General features: G+C 49.3%; 3 protein-coding genes and 1 non-coding gene across 5 annotated transcripts in view; 1 reads left to right on the top strand and 3 right to left on the bottom strand.

The window, feature by feature from the left end:
* Positions 1–3,311: 3,311 nt before the first annotated feature.
* Positions 3,312–12,771, bottom strand: PHB2 (prohibitin 2). 2 transcript variants are annotated; one of them, XM_075071343.1, is made up of 9 exons: positions 12,438–12,588; positions 12,246–12,330; positions 11,266–11,345; positions 10,807–10,991; positions 7,528–7,657; positions 6,758–6,861; positions 6,258–6,335; positions 5,205–5,293; positions 3,312–3,931 (listed from the first exon to the last, which is right to left on the bottom strand). In XM_075071343.1, exons 1-8 carry the CDS (start codon positions 12,562–12,564, stop codon positions 5,213–5,215), a joined length of 870 nt encoding a protein of 289 aa, XP_074927444.1. In that variant the 5' UTR covers positions 12,565–12,588; the 3' UTR covers positions 3,312–3,931; positions 5,205–5,212. The 2 variants fall into 2 exon arrangements, with proteins under 2 accessions (XP_074927444.1, XP_074927440.1); XM_075071339.1 differs by lacking the exons at positions 3,312–3,931; positions 5,205–5,293 and adding an exon at positions 12,687–12,771 and having other exon boundaries at positions 6,262–6,861; positions 12,438–12,582.
* On the bottom strand, positions 5,941–6,192 carry LOC116821053 (small nucleolar RNA U89). Its single transcript, XR_004372812.1, has one exon. It is a non-coding gene; the product is annotated as a small nucleolar RNA U89 (small nucleolar RNA).
* A 178-nt stretch (positions 12,772–12,949) lies between the features above and the next one.
* On the top strand, positions 12,950–15,789 carry EMG1 (EMG1 N1-specific pseudouridine methyltransferase). Its single transcript, XM_032773911.2, has 6 exons — positions 12,950–13,211; positions 13,301–13,402; positions 13,785–13,926; positions 14,601–14,659; positions 14,828–14,977; positions 15,437–15,789. Exons 1-6 carry the CDS (start codon positions 13,074–13,076, stop codon positions 15,548–15,550), a joined length of 705 nt encoding a protein of 234 aa, XP_032629802.1. The 5' UTR covers positions 12,950–13,073; the 3' UTR covers positions 15,551–15,789.
* Positions 15,790–16,132: 343 nt separating this feature from the next.
* Positions 16,133–19,152, bottom strand: part of LPCAT3 (lysophosphatidylcholine acyltransferase 3) — a 29,967-nt gene continuing 26,947 nt past the window's right edge. Inside the window, exons 8-13 of the mRNA XM_032773909.2 lie at positions 19,039–19,125; positions 18,382–18,548; positions 17,767–17,914; positions 16,773–16,931; positions 16,554–16,680; positions 16,133–16,415 (exon numbers count right to left, since the gene is read on the bottom strand). Coding sequence (XP_032629800.1) covers positions 16,564–16,680; positions 16,773–16,931; positions 17,767–17,914; positions 18,382–18,548; positions 19,039–19,125 — 678 coding nt within the window. The 3' untranslated portion in view covers positions 16,133–16,415; positions 16,554–16,563. The remainder of the gene's footprint in view (positions 16,416–16,553; positions 16,681–16,772; positions 16,932–17,766; positions 17,915–18,381; positions 18,549–19,038; positions 19,126–19,152) is intronic.

The raw sequence follows: 19,152 nt of genomic DNA, 5'->3' as shown, positions 1-19,152 counted from the left end.
GTGTCCCCTCACCAGGAGCACTTCCACCAACTGAAGTGGGGTCTCGTGGGACACAGACAGTTAGAGCCTGGCAGCCCTGGGACTGGAAGCCTCTGTAGACATATCTGCCCCTCCACCCAGCTGTTAAGAAGGTGCTGATTCACAGCTGCCCCCTCCCCCACCAGCAGCCTGAGCTCTCAGCTGGGAACCCCTGCAGTGGTCAGTTTCACAGTAGGAAATCTAAAAGCAGTGAAATTATTTCACATTTCAGCTCCAGCTCTGGCTGTCTGCTGGGGGTGGTGGCACAGCTGGAGCCCTCTTCCCCCTGGCCTGGGGCTGATAGCCCAAGCTTTGAGATCCATGTGAGGAATCACAACCGGAGCCCTTCCCTCCTGCGCAACTGACAACCAGGAGCCAGAGTGAAATAGCAGCAGCTGTACAACTGACAAGAATGTCAATTTCACCACTGGTAGGCTCCCTGCTGTAAAACCGCCCTGCCTGTCATCCTCAGGATGGGTGGGGAGAGCTCCAGCTGTGAGCCCTGCTGCTGCTTCCCAGTGAGGGATTGGTGGGGGTGTGGAGTGGAGGAGAGCTTGAGTCCAGCTACAACTGACAGCCGACGTAAGTAATACAGCATCTGTGTAGATATAACCACATTGACATACACACTGTGCCTCATGTGGCAGTGGAAGCAGCGTTGCCAGGAAGGGGTTAATCAGGGTGAGGTGTTGGGGGAGGGACTGTCGCTTTCCACACTGATGGGTGCTTTGCTGATCCATGGCGGGGCAGGGGAACCAGGCTGAACCAAAGGGCTGATTCTGCCCAGGAGAGGCAGAGTGCAGCAAAGGTGGGCTGGGGGCTCTGGTGAAAGCCAGGAATGGGAGTAGTGAGGAGGAAAGGGCAGCGCTGACTGAAGTGACTGTAACACCGATGGCCCCACCACCACTGAGGGGCAGGGAGGGAAGCCCTGAGCTGGGGGAGGGGAGCTGAGACAACAGCTCTGAGGCTCGCCAGGCTGTTGAATAACCAGCACTGTGGAACAGAAACCAGAAGGAAGGAGGCAGCTGCAGAGCAAGGCAGTGTAAAGTGGCAGTTGCATTCCTGACCCCCAGAGGAGCTATACTGTCCCTCTCCAGCTCCATGTGCAGTCCAGGCCACAGCCAAAGCCCCAAGCCTGGGCTAGGTGCCCCCATTTCTTTAACCCAAAGCTAAGTGTCCAGTAAATTAATGGTCCTGGTGCCAGGGAAAAACTCCAGGCTGGGGAATGGAAAAAAAAAAAAGGCGATAGCACCACTAATCACCACACTGGGTCAGACCAATGATCTGCCTAGAGCAGTAGCTGGTCTTCCAACAGTGGCCAGTGCCAGATACATCAGGGGCCTGAATAGACCAAGGCAATTGTTGAGTGATCCAGCCCCCGTCATCCAGTCCAGGCCCAGATTCCGGTGGTCAGAGGCTCTGAGATACCCTGAGGACAGTGCTGCATCCCTGACCACAGTGGCTAATAGCCATTGATGGACCTATCCTCCATGAACCTATCTAGTTCTTTTTTGAACCCTGTTATACTTTTGGCCATCATGACGTCCCCTGAACAGCAGCTCTGACGTCACTTTGCTACATATTGCTAAGGTGGGAGGTGGAGACCAACTCTCTGCACTAGATCCTCATCGCTACCTTTCACCTGTCAATTGCCATGCGTGCAGCAATGACAATTTTTTGGGAACCATCTGGATCTCTGCCTGCTGGTGCCCCTCTCACTAGCACCACATTGCACAGCTGCAAGGCTGATGGGCAGCTCCTTCCCCTCAAGAGTGGACAGTCTAGGAAAAGACAGATTCAAGAGAGCTGGGGCCAGGGGAGCTGCTACAGTTCCAGGCTCTCCCACTCTGGAGCAGACAGTTCTGACTGCTGTTGGTTTTCATCACCGTATGGAAAAATAAGGGGGGGATCCTTAACACGCAGAGCCCCACTTTCCTGTTAGGAAGCATGGGGCTCCTACAGTTCAGCTGCTCACCCTCCCCAGTAATATTTATGGCATTTCCCTTTGGGGCTGCCCTTGAGTTGGGGGACCTACCATCAAAGCTTAGTCTTTTTTCACATGAAGATCCAGACACTGAACTCATCAGCACTGACACCCCCTCCCCCACCCAAAACCCTTTAAAGAGCCTAGGATCGTCATACTTTACCCCAACAGCCACCCAAATCTGGCCACAGCTTTTTGGCCATTGTGCAGTGGCAAGGCTGAGCCACTCATGTTGCAACTGAAGGCCCCATGGCTAAACCAAGCTCCAGCCTAGCTGGCTGCCTGCAGCTCAGACAGCTCCCCTGTAGAGCTCACATTTAGGCACAAGCAGATCACTTGTAAATGCCAGAAGCAGAGGTCAAGTAGTGGCCAAACAGACAAAAGTCCAGAAATAGCAAGAACAAGGGGCAGTTTTCTAAGCCCAACTCTACTGCCTGAGGATGAGTTGCCTGTTCTGTGAAATGGGGATAATACTCTCAGCATGAACAAGGTGCAGAGGCAGGAAAGTGAGTTTGAGTCCATAAAACTCTGCTGCATTCACATGGTTAATTTCAGCCAACCCTCTCCTCCCTGAGGGAAAGCTAAACATGGCCCAGAACACAGCAAAAATCCACTTGAGAAGGAAGCACTTAAATATTGGCACTATACAGAGTGCCCAGCAAATGTGCACCCTATTCCCCTTGCAGCATATGGCATGGGAGATCCTGTGTAGGCCTCCTATAGGAAAAATAATGAAAGGAGACAATTTAATCCAGAGGTTTGAGAGGAGCAGAGGGACAATGGGGGCTCGACCTCCTAAATCCAGTCTGTGCTGAGCAAGAAAAGCAGGGAGAGGGCTGTATTAAATACAGCTTTTTATCCAGCCTCCCAAGCAGCATGCTCTGCAGGAAGTGCTCACAGCAGCAGTCTCGCTCTTGTGGAGCTTTTTTCATCCCCTTGGCTCATGCAGCTGAAAAGGAAGAGGAACCGGCTCCGTGCACATCAAGTAATGGAGAACATATGTATAGATGAAGCAGGTGTGAAATTGAGGTATGAGGGTGCTTAGGAAGGGAGATGATGATGCAGCTTCTAACCATGTAGGTCTTGCTATGAGCTCAGCTCGAGAGTGTATCAGGCTGGGATACAAGAGTGATCCTGCCCAAGTGTGCTGGCAGGAGGTCCGTGGTTTAGCTCTATCACTCCCCCCCACACAATGAGGGTTTCACACTCCATCCCCCTACCATCTTGGTCACTGCCACCCCCAGGCCCCTATTCTAAACCAAAAGAAAAGCAGAACTCATCTTCCACTAGTAAACACACCTGGGACAAATTTTGTTTTTTGGTTTTTATTTATTTTTTTTTTCCTTTTACAAACTTATGAAAGAATCACTGAGCAGATAAAATTATGTGATCTGAGAGCCCAAAAATGGCAGGAGCCCCATGAAACCTTCATTCAAGAGTTTTCCCATGGGGAAGGGAGGGCTGGAAGAAAAATTAACAAGAGATTCATTGAACTGAAAGCTAGGTGCTGGTACCAAAACAAAGGCCTCCCAGGCTTGGCAGACACAGCAGTTATGATTCTAGTCCTGTAAAAATCCAAGCCCTAGCAAAGGCTGGGTGTGAATAACAGGCCCCCAAAGGGCTCACACTGCCCACCCCTGCCCGAGTTTAAAACCACCAAAGGGGATTTAAACTAGCCAACTGGTGACGCCCAATGGCATAGATGGCTCCCAACACTGGGGATTGGGTACCAGCTTGGCCATTGCATTGGGAATTTCAAAGTAAGTGAGAGAGAACAATCAGTGAAAACTAACAGGCAGCAGCAGAGGGCCCAGGCAGATGGGGAATCTTGTGTGAGTGACCTTGGCGATCTTCCCTCGCCCATCTTGCTCTGCCAGTCCGTGTGAATGGTTCTAGTAGTTTCATTTCTTTCCTGGTTTGGTCAGGAGGCTGTCACTGTGAGGAGAGACGAAACAGACAGTCTGGAAAGCACACATGCAGGGGGCAGAGTTTAACAGCTGATCCAGCCTGACATTTGGAAAAAAGTTGGCCTCTACCCCTGGCTTCACTAACATGTCACTCAAAGCTCCATGAACCCCCTGGGAGAGGTAAAAATTCAACCCATTTTGCAGTGGCAGAAATAAAGGCAGAGGGAGGAAATGACTCAAGATCACACAGCTAGACAAGGCCACAGCGGAAACAGAACCCAGGAGTCCTGACTACCAGGCTCCCTGCTTTAACCAATTAACTAGGCCACTGATCACTGGCTGGCCTGCCCCTGTGTCACATGTGGGATTCAGCAGGGGGACAGATTCTGGGCCCAGGAGATCACCATGTCTCTGAGGGCATGGAGGCAGTTTCAGCCTGCTTGGAGAAAGCCTATGGAGAAAGGGATCCTGTATGGAGAAACACCTTTCCATCCCCACCGCCCTGCAGCAGCCAAACACCCCCACAGCATGCAATTCCCACGCCAACTGTCTCCTTCCACGATCCCACCTCTCCTCAGTCTGGGCTCTCCATGCCACTTGCTTGTCTCCTCCACTTTCAGAAACCCACCCTGATCCCATCTTGGCCTGCACAGACCATGCTGCTAAAAACACTGATTCACCACCCATCTGGCCTCCACCCCTTGCTCATCCACCCATGACATCATCTCCAGTACTGGAGCACCTCACAGTGTGATGTATTTGTCCTCACCATGCCCACGAGAGCTCCGGCAGTGCTATTAGCCCCATCTGACAGCTGGCCCACATCCTCACAGGTCTTTACACACCAAACTCCCACTGACTTGCCCAGGGAGCACAGGAAGTCTGGGACAGGGCAGAGAATTGAACCCAAGTCTCAGGCTAGTGCTCAAACCACTGGACCGTCCTCTTCCAAATGGCACATCTCCCTTGCTGCCTGAAACTCGGGGATACCCTGCAGCCCTGCCTCCCATGTGATGGAAAAATGACCTGTGCCTTACCTTCCTCTGCATGTCAGGAGAGGCAGCCAAAAAAGAGAGAAGAGAAAAACAATTAGATTTAACTGGATTTGAATCCTGAGCTTTAGAAATATAGCAAGGCCCTCCCATGATATCCATGGACTCACCCCATTCAAGAGAAATGTGATTCAGAGGGACAAAGCTCCAGAAGGGTATCTCTGGGGCTCTGAACACCTTTAACATTCACATAGAGAAGGAGTGAGTTTGGGGAAAAAGGAGGAATCCATCTTCTGACACCACTGCCCCCCTTACCTGGTGAAGCCCTCATCCTGTAGGTTCAACTGCAAGTTATCAGCTGTGAGATACACACGGTTCTGCGACGCCGCGATCTGGAAGAGAGACCAAGTGAAGGCAGGGTGGGAGCGAGTTCAAAGGGATGGAGTGAATGAGACCCCTCCACACAACTGACACCTTGCGCACATATTTCTGAGTGGGACAGACTCTGGGCTGTTGAGTGTAGCCCGAGTTCCTGGAGGGGATGATGTGTTAAGGGGCTTCCAAGAGAAGCTGGGGAATCCCCATCAGGTTAGCAAACTCCTGTGAGGATGCTCTAGGTTTACCTGGCCCTGCCTGAGTACAGGGACTGGACTAGATGACCTCTTGAGATCCCTTCCAGCCCTACATTTCTATGACACCTGCTAACTGAGGCCTTGATATTTGAGGCTGCACCAGTTTAAACTCAGTTTAAACACAGATTTAGTTAAGCTGGTGCAAAGTCATGCGTGGACATTCTTAGTCTAATTTAAACCCAGCTTATGTTGATTTACCATAAATCAATATAGAACTGGGTTCAGTGAACCAATATAAGCCAGGCTTACAACCAGATCAGGAGCGTCTACATGGAGTTCTGTATTGGTATACTAGCATATCCTAGTTCAAGTACTATAAGTTTGAATAAGGACAAAGCCACGTCCCACATCCAGTGCCATCAGATTTCGAGAACTAGTGCTCATTTTAACTTCCCATCACCCTGACCTTTGACCCCCAAGAAGGCATGTGCCCACTTTCCCAGACCGCAGGGTACTGGGGCCTCTGGGTGCTGTGGCTAGGTATGGGGTGCTGAAGTTTGATATAGATCTGTCTTTATGGAGGCAGGGGGGAAGCTCCCTCCCCCTCACCAAGATCACAGATCAGTACAGACAACCCCCACCCTGACCAGAAGGGTGGGGGTGCAAAGGGGCAAGGTCAGGAGGAAGCAGGTCACATTCGCCTTAGACTCATCACATGGCCTCTGGGATGGGTGTGGGGAGTGCAAACAAGTTAGTGAAGGTAAATGAGACAACCCTAACTCACTGTCTTGGAGATGTTCTGGGCAGCTCGGATCTTGCGCAGCTTGATATAGCCTGGGTTCTTGCTCAAGGCTTCACCGATGTGAGGACGACAGTAAGTTAAGGGGGAAATCTGCTAACGGACCCTCACCCAGCTTCCCCCTCCTAACTGAGTGTCATCAGATTCTCTCTGAAACAATGCTCATTGAATCAGCTTGACCTCTCTGCTGTCCCATGACGTCAAGCAATGGGACTGAGTGGCTGTAGCTGCCAAGTTGATGTAGATCAAGTAGGTGTCAGTTGGGAATGGAGGCTTCAGCCTATCACCAAGATCACAGGCCAATGCAGACAGCCCCTATGCTCTGCTCAGGGAAGGGGGACAAATGATAGAAGAAGACAAGTCACATCTGCCTTCAATCCATCACATGGGCTTCCAGTATGTGTATCATGGGCTGAGATAGACTCCCAGAATCCCTGTGTCCAGCACACCTTCCCGACCACACCCACAGGGCATGGAAAGGATATCATCTTGGCAGCCGTGGCTTCCCCCTCTGCCTGGACAATCTTCTGCTTCTGTTCCTGCTTGGCCTTCTCCACCAGGAACTGGGCTCGCTGGGCCTCTTGCTGGGCTAGGGAGGGAAAAGGTCAAAACCAGAGACATTAGAACCAGGTTTCATCCTTCCAAATCCCATGGCAGGATCCTTCCTACAGTCTATTCCCTGGGGCTCGTATGTCTCAGGACCTGAAGTTATGGTATCCTGGGCCCTTGCCCAGCTGGTCATTTATTTAGATTGTCCATTTTCTGACACAGGGACCGCCAATGTATGTGTTGGCAGTTACCTAGCACAGGGAGGCCGGGGCACCTAGGCACAGCCACAATACAGCTACACACACTAATAGTGGGGAACTGCGCGTAGCTCCCTGAAGCAATAGGAACTCAGGCCTGCTGCAGGAATGGAGAATCTTCTAGTCCATCTTCCTTGACCAAGCACTTTAAATGCTGCCCGTCAAATACACAGGTTCTAGATGCTGGCCAAAGGAGCCAGACTTTGGCAAGACCTGACTGTGATTATATCCATGTGATATTAGTGCTATTTTAGATAAAACTTTCAGCACTGAATTTCCTTATATGAAAAGGAAAGGAATGGAACTGCCTATGGCGAAGGGTCCCAGTAGGATTCCACAGTTCACCTGTCACAGAGGCAGATGGGCTGAGGATTCCAAAACAGAAGGGCCGCTCCTGCAGCACTCATCCCGTACCACCGTGCTGAGGCTTGAGGGCAGTACCAACTCACCCACTTGTTTAGCCTCAACAGCCGCTGTGTACTCGCGGCTGAAACTTAGCTCTGTGATGGCCACATCATCCAAGATGAGGCTGAAATCCTTGGCTCGCTCTGTCAGTTCCCGTCGGATTAGCAGAGAGACCTGAAATGAAAGAGTGAGTAGGAGGGGCAGGACTTCAACTCGCAGATCTCTTCCCAGTTACCATTCCCTCCAGAGCATCATTGCCTCCCTCCCTTTCAATCCACTTCCTAGGGACCTAGTTCCCAGTATGCTGAGCGATAAGGAGAGGATTCTTGGGCAGCACAGGACCCTTGCATAGGAACCTAAGAATTGCCAGACCAAGACCCATGGTCCATCTAGTTCAGTACCCTGTCTCTGACAGTGGCCAGGGCCTGCTGCTTCAACGAGAAGCATAAGAAACCCTCCAGCCAGCAGATGTGGAAAACTGTGACCGTGTTAGGTTTCAGCCTGGTCTCTAATAGTCAGAGATCAGCTTAAACTCTGAAGCATGACTTTTAATATCCCTTTCAAAATGTGTGTTGCCATTATAACTAACTCTGGATACTCCTGATACCTATATGAATATCCACTCTCTTTCAATCTACTAAATTCTTGGTGTCAGTGACATTCTGTGGCAATGATTTCCTCAGTTTCAATGTCATAGAGAGTCCTCTTGTTCTTGTGTTCTGAGACAGGGAGAACAGAAGTTCCTGATCTCTTCTCTACAGGGGTCATTATTGTATAGACTTATGTCCCCTTTCTAAGGAAACAATCCCAATCTTTCTGGACTCTGTTTTTTCAGGCCCTTGATCATTCTCATCACTCGTCTCTGAACCCACTTCAGTCCCGCAATATCTACTGGAGATGGAGTGACCAATACTGCACACAATATCCAGCGAAGGCTGCACCAGTGATTATATAAAGGCATTATGATATTCGCTGTATTATTCACAATCCCATTCCATATGCCTCCTAATATTCTCTTTCTTTTGTGACCACAAAGGCCGTCACTGAGCTGTCTGTGTTGCCCAGGTCTCTCTCCTGAGCTGATATGGTTAATTTTGAATCCTATAAGGTGCAGAGGTTCAGCTTTTCCCCTCCACCATGCATTACTTTGCATTCATTGACACTGGATTTCATTTGCCATTATGTGGCCCATTCCCTCAGGACGTCTGGGTCTCTCTGAAGTTCCTGCCAGTCCCCTCTGGTCCAGACTAACCCAAATAACTCTTACCTGCTGATTTTGTTTCCTCACTGCTCACCCAGGTCCTTTACAAATCATGAATACAGATATTAACAGCATGGGGCCTAGTACAGTCCCTTCAATACCCAGCTGTTAACCTCTAATCAGATGCCAACTAACAATTTATTCCTACTCTTTACTTTCCATCTTGTAGCCAATTTTTGATCTATAGCTATATGTCATCTCTCACCCCCAAAATGACTGAGCTCCTTTAGTAGGCTCTTGTGTAGGGCCTAGTCAAAGGCTTTTTGGAAGTCTAAAATGTCAACCCTTTCTCCTTTATCCATCATTTCGCTTACATGTGCAAGTAATTCTGAGATGTATGAGACATGATTTTCCTTTGCAGAATCTGTGCAGGTTAGACACTATCAGATTATGAAATTTTAGGTGTTTTGTTGTTTAAAGTAATTTCAACCTGTGTGCCAGGTACAGATATGGCTCACTGCATAGTAATTCCCCAGATCACCCTTAGAGTCTTTTTTTAAATATAAATACACTATTTTCTATCCTCCAGTTCTCTGGAGCAGAGGCTGTTCATGAGAGTGTGAATACTTTGTTAGCAGCTCTGCCACTTCATCCTGAAATTCCTTCTGTAACCAGCTGGGCCTGGTGATTTTTTGCCTTTTAAATTATCAGTTTGGAACAGACCTCATCTTCAGTACCAGGAAAGAACAGATCATGGTAGGAATCCCTCCAACATTCTTAGTGCTGAAGACTGATGCAAAGAAAACATGCAACTTCTCAAACAAATCCTTATCTTCCTTAACTGTACCTTTAACCTCTGATAATCCAGGGGACTCACCAATTCTCTCAGGCTCCCTGCTTCTGATATGTTGAAAGAATCTCATTTGTTTTTTGTCTTTCGCTATTTGCTCTTCAAACTCCATTTTGGCCCTTCTAATTTCTCCCCTACAGGAGCATAAATTATAGCAGCTAATGTGTTTATTGGCTTCATTAGGCCAACTTTTGAAAGATTTCTGTTTGGCTTGAATAGCATCTTGAATCTTATTCGGTTATATTGATTCACTTCTTGCCTTTCTGGATCCCTTTCAGTTCAGTAGTGCCCATGTCTTCCCAATTATTGTTTTTATAAGTAGCATCAATTCTACCTCTTGGGATTTTACCTCCGTTCCTTTTATCATTTAACTTCTAAAACGGCCTTTTGACTAGCCTACTAATTTTATTGAAATCTCCCTTTCTAAAGTTTAGTGTAACTTTCTGATATCCTAACAGCCCCTAGGATGTGGAGCCTTATTACACTGTGGTCACTATTACTCAGTGAATCAGCTACTGTCAGTTCTTGACTTAACTATTAGTTTCTTAAGACTAAAATGAAAGTATTCTTTCTTCTCTTGTGTTGGCTAGAACTTCCTTCCTGGAACAGCTTCTCCTAAAATGTCTATCAATTGCTTCTCTAAACTTGGTCCTGTTGTGCTATTAGACCAGGTTGTGTGTGGGCAGCTGAAATCCCCCATTATCTTCATTAAGTTTTCCTGCTTCTGATGTTTCTCCACATTGTGCACTCAATTTCCTCTTTTTGATCTGGAGGCCAGTAATATATTCTTACACTTGGGATCTGTATCCCTGGAGATTCAATGGTGTGGTCCTGGCCAATGAGAATTTTTATCTCGCTGGATTCTATAGAATCCTGTAGACACAGCAGTGATCTGCCATTGCTTCAGTCTAGTCTGACTGACTTGTCTAGATTGACCTTATGTCTCCTTCCTTAGGCGTTTACATTTGGCCTCCAGGATCTCTTTCCTACATTCCCCCATGTCTCCGGTCCCAACATGTACCAGGACAGACCACGGGCTCTTCCTCACTCACCAGAAACCAGTTGAGGTGTCTCATAGTATCTGCCATCACTGAACCTGGCAGGAAAGGGACTCTGACCCCGGTGCCAAAGGGCTAATCCTTCCAAACTAGACTCTGTCCCTTGTCCATCCTGTTCATCAGGGGTGGGAGTGTGGGGGAGAGAAAGGAGGAGGACACAACGACAGGCAGGGGAAGGGAAGTACGATCCCCCACCATGGGATAATGAACAGACCTGAGCTCGTTGAGTGATGAGTTGTGAAGCATTGAACTTGGCCACAACACTTTTGAGCACCTCGTTGACGATGGAAGGAAGGACCCGCTCCTCATAGTCCAGACCCAGGCGCTGGTACATTTTGGGCAGCTCTGCAGCATTGGGGCGTGAAAGGACACGCAGAGAGATGTTCACCATCTGCAGATCTAAGAGACAGAGAATCAGATTAACTACATCCCCAAAGCCCAGCCTGGCTCCCACCAGCTCTGTCAATACCTCTAAGTCTGCAGACCCCAGACCCCTACTTCAGTCCCTTCTTTCTGCTAAAGTCTTATTCCTGGCTTGCTGCTCCGCCTCCACTATTCCAGTCCCCTGCTTCGGCTCCACAAACATCCTAGTATTCTAGCACTGGGTTAATATGGAAACAATGGGCAAAGGACTGTGTCCCTTCCCCTGTCCTGGTCAAGTAGATGGTCTCACCTTTGGAGCCCGTTGGGGAGGAGATTTTTCGGGGTCGAGCTCGGATATCATAAATTATTGGATACTGAAACCAGGGGATTCTGAAAAGCCAAGAAAGAATTCATGTTATACAATCAACAGAGGTATCATGAAGGAGGAAAAGGAGATTGGGATGGAGAGCGTACGTGTGTGCAACAGGAGAATGGAGGAACAGTGAATCCAAGGACTGAATAATATTGGAGAAGAATGAAACCATGTTTAGGGCACTAGCTTAGGACCCCTTCTCTACCACAGCCTTCCTGCATGACCGTGGGCAAGTCAGTCTCTCTGAGCCTCAGTTCCCAGACTGTAAAACAGGGATCAAAGCATCACAGGGACATGGTGAGGAGAAATACATAAAAGATTGTGATATGAGAAGCTTTAGTTCTACAGTAATAGGGGCTAAACCCCCAGAAGTACCATAGGTTGATCAGTACTAACAGAACAGCTGACCTGTTACCTCAGATGTTTTTTGCTAAAAACTTTAACTTTTTCCTTTTTTGATGATGCCATTACAACAAGTGGACTTTTCGTATTCGCCTATTTTTTAAACCAGAAAGTGGATGTGTCACACGTGCTACAGTTATTTTGACAATCTCAATTTAGCTGTGATGTTCCCACCTCATTGCTATGAGTTCCCAACTTTGTGGCTACCGTGTGGCTGAAGATGGTACCTTGCAAAGCTCTGTCAGCAGCACAGGCCCTTCCAGCATTACAGCTGGGTCTTTAAAATAGTTAGGAGACTGTTTTAAATGAAGATTTAGTAACTACAAGAATGTCTCTCTCTGCTCCTGGGATTAAGGCTGCTTTTCCAAGAAGGAATTTATTGGGGGTAGCAGTGAAAGTCTTGGTTTGAACGAGGAAAAAGATCTTTTACCTGCGGGTGCCCACAATCAACAAAAAGTTGGCTCAAAAGGACGTGGATGAAACCCCAAGAGCCACCTCCCACCTCTACCCCTTACCTGAAGTGCAGCCCCTCGGCCAGGATCGTGTCTGGCTGGATCCCACCGATGCGGTTGAAGAATATCGCCCTCTGGCCTCCTTCCACTGTGGGGAGAGCGGGGAGCAGTCAGGCCGGGCCGGGGGGGGAGCGCGGGGAGCAGCCGGGCCGGGCCGGGCCAGGGGGATGGGGGCACGGGGCCAGGAGAACTCACCGGTGAAGACCGACTCGCGGACCCCGTAGGCGACGGCGCCGGCTCCCAGCAGCAGCTTGAGGGCGGTGCCCATCCCGCGCGGCCCGGCGGGGAGCCGCCCCGCCAAGTCCTTCAGGTTCTGGGCCATGAGGAGCTCGGTCGGGCGCTGCGGGACGGGAAGCCACGTAAGTCAGACAGAGAGACAGTCCCGTCCCCTCGCCCCCCCCGCCGGGAGCTGAGCTCAGCCCGCCGCCCCGAACCAGCCCTCACCTGCCCGCACGTTGCCGCCGCCGCCGCAGGAGGAGGAGGAGGAGGGAGAAAGGGCACCGGAAGTGTCCGTTTTCTAACCCCTCCGACAGGAACCGGTGACCGGAAGCGGCTTTTTCCAACATGGCGCCCCGAGATTGAAAAGCAAGTGGGCGGAGGCGGTGCCGCTTCACAGCGAGCGCGCGGAAACAACCCTGGCCGCGGGGAGGGTAAAGAGCCGGGCACGTGACGTCGATGTTTAGGTTCTCTCACCGGAAGCGGCCTTCGCACACCGGAAGTGCTCGGAATATGGCCGATTTCTAGGCTCTCTCCCCGCGCCGCTGAGGGAAACGCGAGGCCCCGGTTTAGAAGAGCAGGAGCTGTAGCTGTGACGCCGCTTCCGGTTCTAAGATGGCGGCGCCCACGCGGCAGCTCCGGAGACCAGCAGGGGACGCGGCGGCGGAGGCGGCCCCGGAGGCGAAGCGGCCCTGGGGGCAGCGGCGGCGGCTTCTTGTGCTTCTCGAGGGAGCGAGTCTGGAGACCGTGAAGGTGCCGCGGGAACGGGGCTGGGCTGGGCCCGGCGGGGAGTCCCCGTGACCCGCCTTGTTCTCACTCTCTCCTCGCCTCTTTGGTTGCAGGTTGGGAAGACGTACGAGCTGCTGAACTGCGACAAGCACAAATCGCTACTGCTGCGAAGCGGCCGGGACCCGGGGGAGGTGAGGCCCGACATCACGCACCAGGTACGACCCACGTTGTGCAGGGCCTAGTCGCTGTGCCAGTAACCAGCCCCTGCAGGAGGTGCTTATGCAAAAGCCACCCTTTTCTCTGGTCTTCTCATATCAAGAGATCAGCTTGTTCCTTGAAGCAGGATTGGCCTTTCCAAAGATTTGTCTTTTTTAATTTTATAAATCACATTGCCCACGGAAACACCCGTCTTTTAAAATTCTGCTGCAGCAGAGCCAGTGTGCGTTTTTGAATCCTTTTCTCGCCACTTCCTCAGCAGAATAGTCCCTTCCTGTTCACTATGCTCAGACCCTGATGTCTGAGAGTTGATCCTTCCTTTTAGCATCAAATTCTCTGGTGTCATGTGCTTCCCCCATTGTGTGCTCTCTCTCTCTTAAGAGCCTCCTGATGCTCATGGATAGTCCCCTGAACCGGGCTGGCCTGCTGCAGGTTTACATCCACACGCAGAAGAATGTTCTCATTGAAGTCAATCCCCAGACCAGGATTCCCAGAACCTTTGATCGATTCTGTGGTCTGATGGGTAAGAAGTTCAAACTGCTTCATCCCAGTTCTGGCTCCCCACTTATGACCCTTTGACTCTCTAGCCAGTCTCTGTTTTATTATTTGCTTCACCCTCCTCAACTTGCATGTACAGGGCTAGAAATTTTGAGGCAAGACTCAAAGAGCCATATTGACTCAGACTTTATGGCCAACAGGGACCATCATGCTCATTTAGTCTGACCTCCTGCACATTTCAGGCCACAGAACCTCATCCACCCATTCCTGAGATAGACCCATAACCTCTGGCTGAGTTACTGATGTCCTCAAATCATGATTTAAAGAGTTTGTTACAGAAAATCCACCATTCACATTAATTTAAAACTGAGAATTGACCCTGCTGCAGAGGAAGGCAGTAACCAACCAACCCTGTGTCTTTTTACTGTGGTGAAGCTGCATCTATCAGAGCAGAAGAACCTTCTGCAAGTCTGGGGATGTAAACTGCAGCCATAGTTTGGGAAAGTGGGATGAGAGAAAGTAGCCCAGGTCTGAGCCTCAGGGGTGCTGCCTCAAGGGAAGGTTCTGCATTGTTAATAGCATTGGAAATTAGGAGGCTCAGACATGAAACTTGAGGCTTTTCCCAACTCCGCTTGCTGAAGAATAGGTACTCTAATGTTGGCACATGAAAATTTCCTGGTTCTCTTCTTCTCCTACCAGTTCAGTTGCTACACAAACTCAGTGTCCGTGCAGCCGATGGGCCCCAGAAACTGTTGAAGGTAAAAGTTTCTATTCCTAACTGTGGAGGGGGAACTTAATGGCTCTGTGGTGCTCCGTAAGGGCTGAGGATGTGTTAGGAGGTGAGCCTCTGCTGCTGTACAGAAACACTGTTTTGAACCATAAGATCTCACCTCTAAACCTCAAGCTAAATGTGTTTCCCCATGCAGGTCATCAAGAATCCAGTGACAGATCATCTCCCTGTAGGCTGCATGAAGATAGGCACCTCTTTCTCAGTCCCCAATGTGACGGATGTGCGTGAACTGGTTCCCACTGCAGAACCTGTTGCAATTGTTGTGGGAGCTTTTGCCCATGGCTCGGTAAGGGTAGTGGTGGCTGACACACCTTTTCTCCCATCACTGATTGCCTGGTGGGGCAGTAGACCTGTCATGGGAAGTAGGGGACTCTTTCTTTTTCAGTATAGATCATGGTTTTCCTGTACTAAGAGGAGATACTGTAGATGCAAGACCTGTGCTCTGTTGTATGACCACTTATGTTAAGGGGGTATTCCCTTTCAATTCCTCTCCTAGAATTGCACTGAAATTTTATGATCTTATGCCATACCCATGACCATCCTCTTCACTTGGATACAAGATGGTATGAGTTACTAGCTGTCCTGCCCTGTTTCAAGGGTAGGTGCTTATCAGTTTTGGGTGGATTGCAGTACATAGTGTGAAAAGTACTAGAAGTGCAGCAGGATTGTCAGTGGTTGGGGGGTGTTAACTGACTGGATAGTAACATGGGTTTCCTGCTTCCCCCTCATTCTTCTCTCTCCCCAGCTGAATGTTAACTATACAGAGAAGATGATCTCCATCAGCAACTATCCCCTCTCTGCTGCCCTGACCTGTGCCAAGATCACAACAGCTTTTGAGGAGGCATGGGGGGTGGTGTGAGCCCTCCATAATTGGCCCTGTGGAGTAGGACTCTGATCTTTCTAGAATTGGCAGCTGTTTTTCTACTTGTGTGTGTAAGGAGCACTGAGAGTCAACCTTGGCTGAAGGCTAAGTGGTAGAGTTCAAAGCATACCGTGCTGAGCTTTCCTTCCAAAGAGGCTGCTCCCATGGTGAGAGGCCAATGGGCACCCCTCTGGCGGTGTTCTTTCTTCTTATATTAAAATTACTTTTGATAAAAATGAATTTTTGTGCTGTGAATTTTTTTAACTGCAGGTGAGTAAAAGGGTGAGGAGAGATGCTGGAGGGTCTGTGCCTGTATTATGACCTTTGCTGCCATAAATCTATTCCTCAGCAGCAGTGGATAGCACAGTCAAGAGTAACTGTCACTTAGCCATAGCCTGATAAATATGAGCCAGAGAGATCTCCTACAGCAGATATTTAACATTCCTTGGACCTACTGTACCCTGCGGAGGAAGTTTCACCCCTCCCACTGACCAGAAAAAGCAGCTGAAGCAGGAGTGGGGAGGGGAAAAGAAACGGAACAATTTTTATCTGGGATGACTGAAGTAGAAAATTTAGAGGTGGTTCCATCCCCACATAGTGGCGGTGTTTAGTGCTTTACAATCATTTGAAGTCAGAATAAAGGAGTGTCCACCAGAGGGCAGCAGATAAGGCAACATGTAGAGGGTGTGGAAGTGGAGGGGCATTGCCCTCTGCACTCCTCACCAGTGGGTCTCTGACCCTGTACTCTCTGTTCCCCTCATCACATTGACAGAACAGTTGAACTTGAACACAGCAAACTTGACAAGTGATGCTTCAGCACAGGATGAGTCCATCACCTGTGCCAGTTCACTCATGGTGCAAACTGAAAGGAGACAACAGGCAAAAGTTAGGAATAAAGCAGCCCCCATTGACATCAGTTATCCCTCAATCTTGACCTGTACCTTGCCGTTCTAGGCCTCAGGTCTCCCTGTCCCACTCTGCAGCTGTACCCAAGTCTCACCTTTTGGCTGTTACTCTGCTTTCTTTAGCTTTTCTTTCCGTGGCACAAGTGCTCTGCGGACGTAAGGCAACACAAGCAGTAAGGTGAGGAACATCACATGGCCTAGGAAATAAATAGAGCTATACACCTGTGTGAAGAGAGAGGGGATTAATGATTAGCTTGCATGCTGGTCTCTCCTGTCCCCCAAAATCTTGCTGCCCTTTCAAGGTTTTTATATACCTTGATCCACTTGTCCCAGGAAAAAAGGCAGAATGGCACCAGTGAGTAACCCATGAACATCCAGTGGATGGTTTGCTGCAGGACATAGTAGAGAGGCTGCAGGATAGTGATGGAGGCCCAAGCACTCAGAATAGGAGAGTCCCGCACTAGGTTGATGGCCTGACAAAAAAAGAAGGAGTGGTCAGTATAATATTTGTACTATAATTTGACATCTGTATGCATCAGTGATCATAGACAGAATTGGCCTCTATGCTCTGAAAGATGTAGTGTCAGACTGCAGTCAAACAATGACTCTGAAAAACGTTGGGTAGAGTTTTAATATGAACTCTAAAGAGATTAGCTGTAAACTAGTGTTGTCAATTGCAGGTAATGCCTGCTATTAATAAACCACAATTAACACATTAATGACATGCCTTCCACCCTGCCCAAAGGTAGCAGCAGCAGGGGGCTGAGGCCCCAGCTTGCAGCTGTGGAGGGTGGTGCTGCACTGGAGCAGCCTGCAGCATCCCCTGGGGAGTGGGGCTGAAGCCCTGACCCTCTATTTGAAAATAGCTCCCCCCCATATAAATAAATAGTATTCTAATGTTTTAACTGTGATTCATCACAATTAATTTTTTAGTCACTGGACAGCCCTACTATAAACTATTTCACTGTTGATAGTTTTAGCAGATGCAACCAGATCATGTGCTTGCAAGCTTCCCGAGTGTCCAGAGCCTCAGTTGCCCCCTACCCATAAGCCAAACTGGCTTCCTCCCTGACATCTTCTATGATGAAATTATGGATTCTCCACACAGATGCTAGCAGTCTACTTAAGAGCAAACAATATGGTGTAAAATGCAGATACATAAGGGACAGGTCAGTTTTATATTTAATTGAGGTAAAGGTTCCATCGTGAAAGTTTCCCAAAGTTACTACAGACTTCTGGGTCTTTAGAAACCAGGGGGCCTTGGCTATCATAAGCCATCCCCCTGCTAATATACCAGACACAGCGTACCTGTCTTTCAATGATGACTATAAGGAACTCCATTTGGAAGCACACAAGGTAGCCAGAGTGCAGCCCATGCCACACAGCCAGGAAGAACAGGGCCAATGCCTGTGACAGAAGCTTGTTACCCAAGAACTTCAGCCGTTTGAAGATGTAACTGGAGCCAAGAAGAGAAACTCAATGCAGTTCTGATTGATTAGCTCCTTTCCCCTCTGCACACTGGGGATGTGTTCTGAGAGACTGAAGGCCTCTGTGTCCCTTCAGTGGGATAAGCAGCAGGGCTGTTCCTCCTGCCTGGTCAACATGCCTCAGCCCTGCCCTGGAGACATCCTGGCTAATGGGGAGAGGCCAACCTGCTGAGAGCACTCAAGGGCTAGGGCAGGTGAATACTTTGCATGACTGAGCACTTGTCCAACCAGGAGCTGGGTCAAGTCATTTCAAAGGGTCATGAGATGGGAAAAAACTTTTCATCACAACTGCTTTGGGGCCACATTAGAACCAGTGCTCTAGAGACAAAGGGCTTCATACTCCATTCCCAACATCCCTGCCCCAGCAAGCCTTCCAACTTCTCGCCTGGGCCTAGATTGAGACTGGTGCTCTGACTGTGAAAGGCCCCATGCTCACCGAGCCACCCAGGCATTGGTGTTGATGTTGAAGGAGGCAATGGTCCCCGTGAAGAAAGGTGTTGTCTCGAATAACCAAACCTTCATGTTGGCACAAGCGTCCCACTGTGGTTTCCCATTCTCATCTCGGCCATTGTACCCAAGGCCAACGAGGATGCAGACTCCTTCCTGGGAGAAACGACACATATCAGGGAAAAGCAGCACCTCCAACTGGAGAAGTTAGAGTTGGGCAGTTATAGGCTCCTCCCCCACGATGGCACAATGTCTACTGTTGGTAATGGCAGAGATGAGCTGCTACAAGTTGCCTCCCTACTGGCTAGGAAGGGCAGAACTGGGCAACAGGAGGATACTTCAACTCCTTTGTCTGACTATTATGTCTCACTCCCCACAACTGAAGCGGGGGTGGGGAGGGACTTTTCTCATCCTACAAAAATATGAAATGTCAATGTTTTTCCCCATTCTATAAGGAGTTTTGGATTCTCTGAATCAGCATTTTCTGATTAATCTATTTTGTCAAAACATTCCCAACCAGCTCTTTGTCACAGCAGCCCCCGTGAAGAAGGGCTGAGCAGAGCAGCTATAAGGTTCCTTGCTCTGATGCATCTGTCCTAGTCAAAAGAGGAGTTTTTTTCAGGGCACATCCCCACTCTGGACTCACCGTGACAAGCCAGCAGGTGACATATTTGTAGAGTATCACTTTGCCCCAGATCAATATGTAAAAGCATCGGAACCAGAAAGGCTGTTCCTGCAGAGACACAAAGAGAACCCAGGA

The sequence above is a fragment of the Chelonoidis abingdonii genome, chromosome 1 (assembly GCF_003597395.2).
Source record: "Chelonoidis abingdonii isolate Lonesome George chromosome 1, CheloAbing_2.0, whole genome shotgun sequence".
NCBI lineage: Eukaryota > Metazoa > Chordata > Testudines > Testudinidae > Chelonoidis > Chelonoidis abingdonii.
Note: the sequence above shows the minus strand (reverse complement) of the source record. Positions and strands in the feature narration are given on the sequence as shown.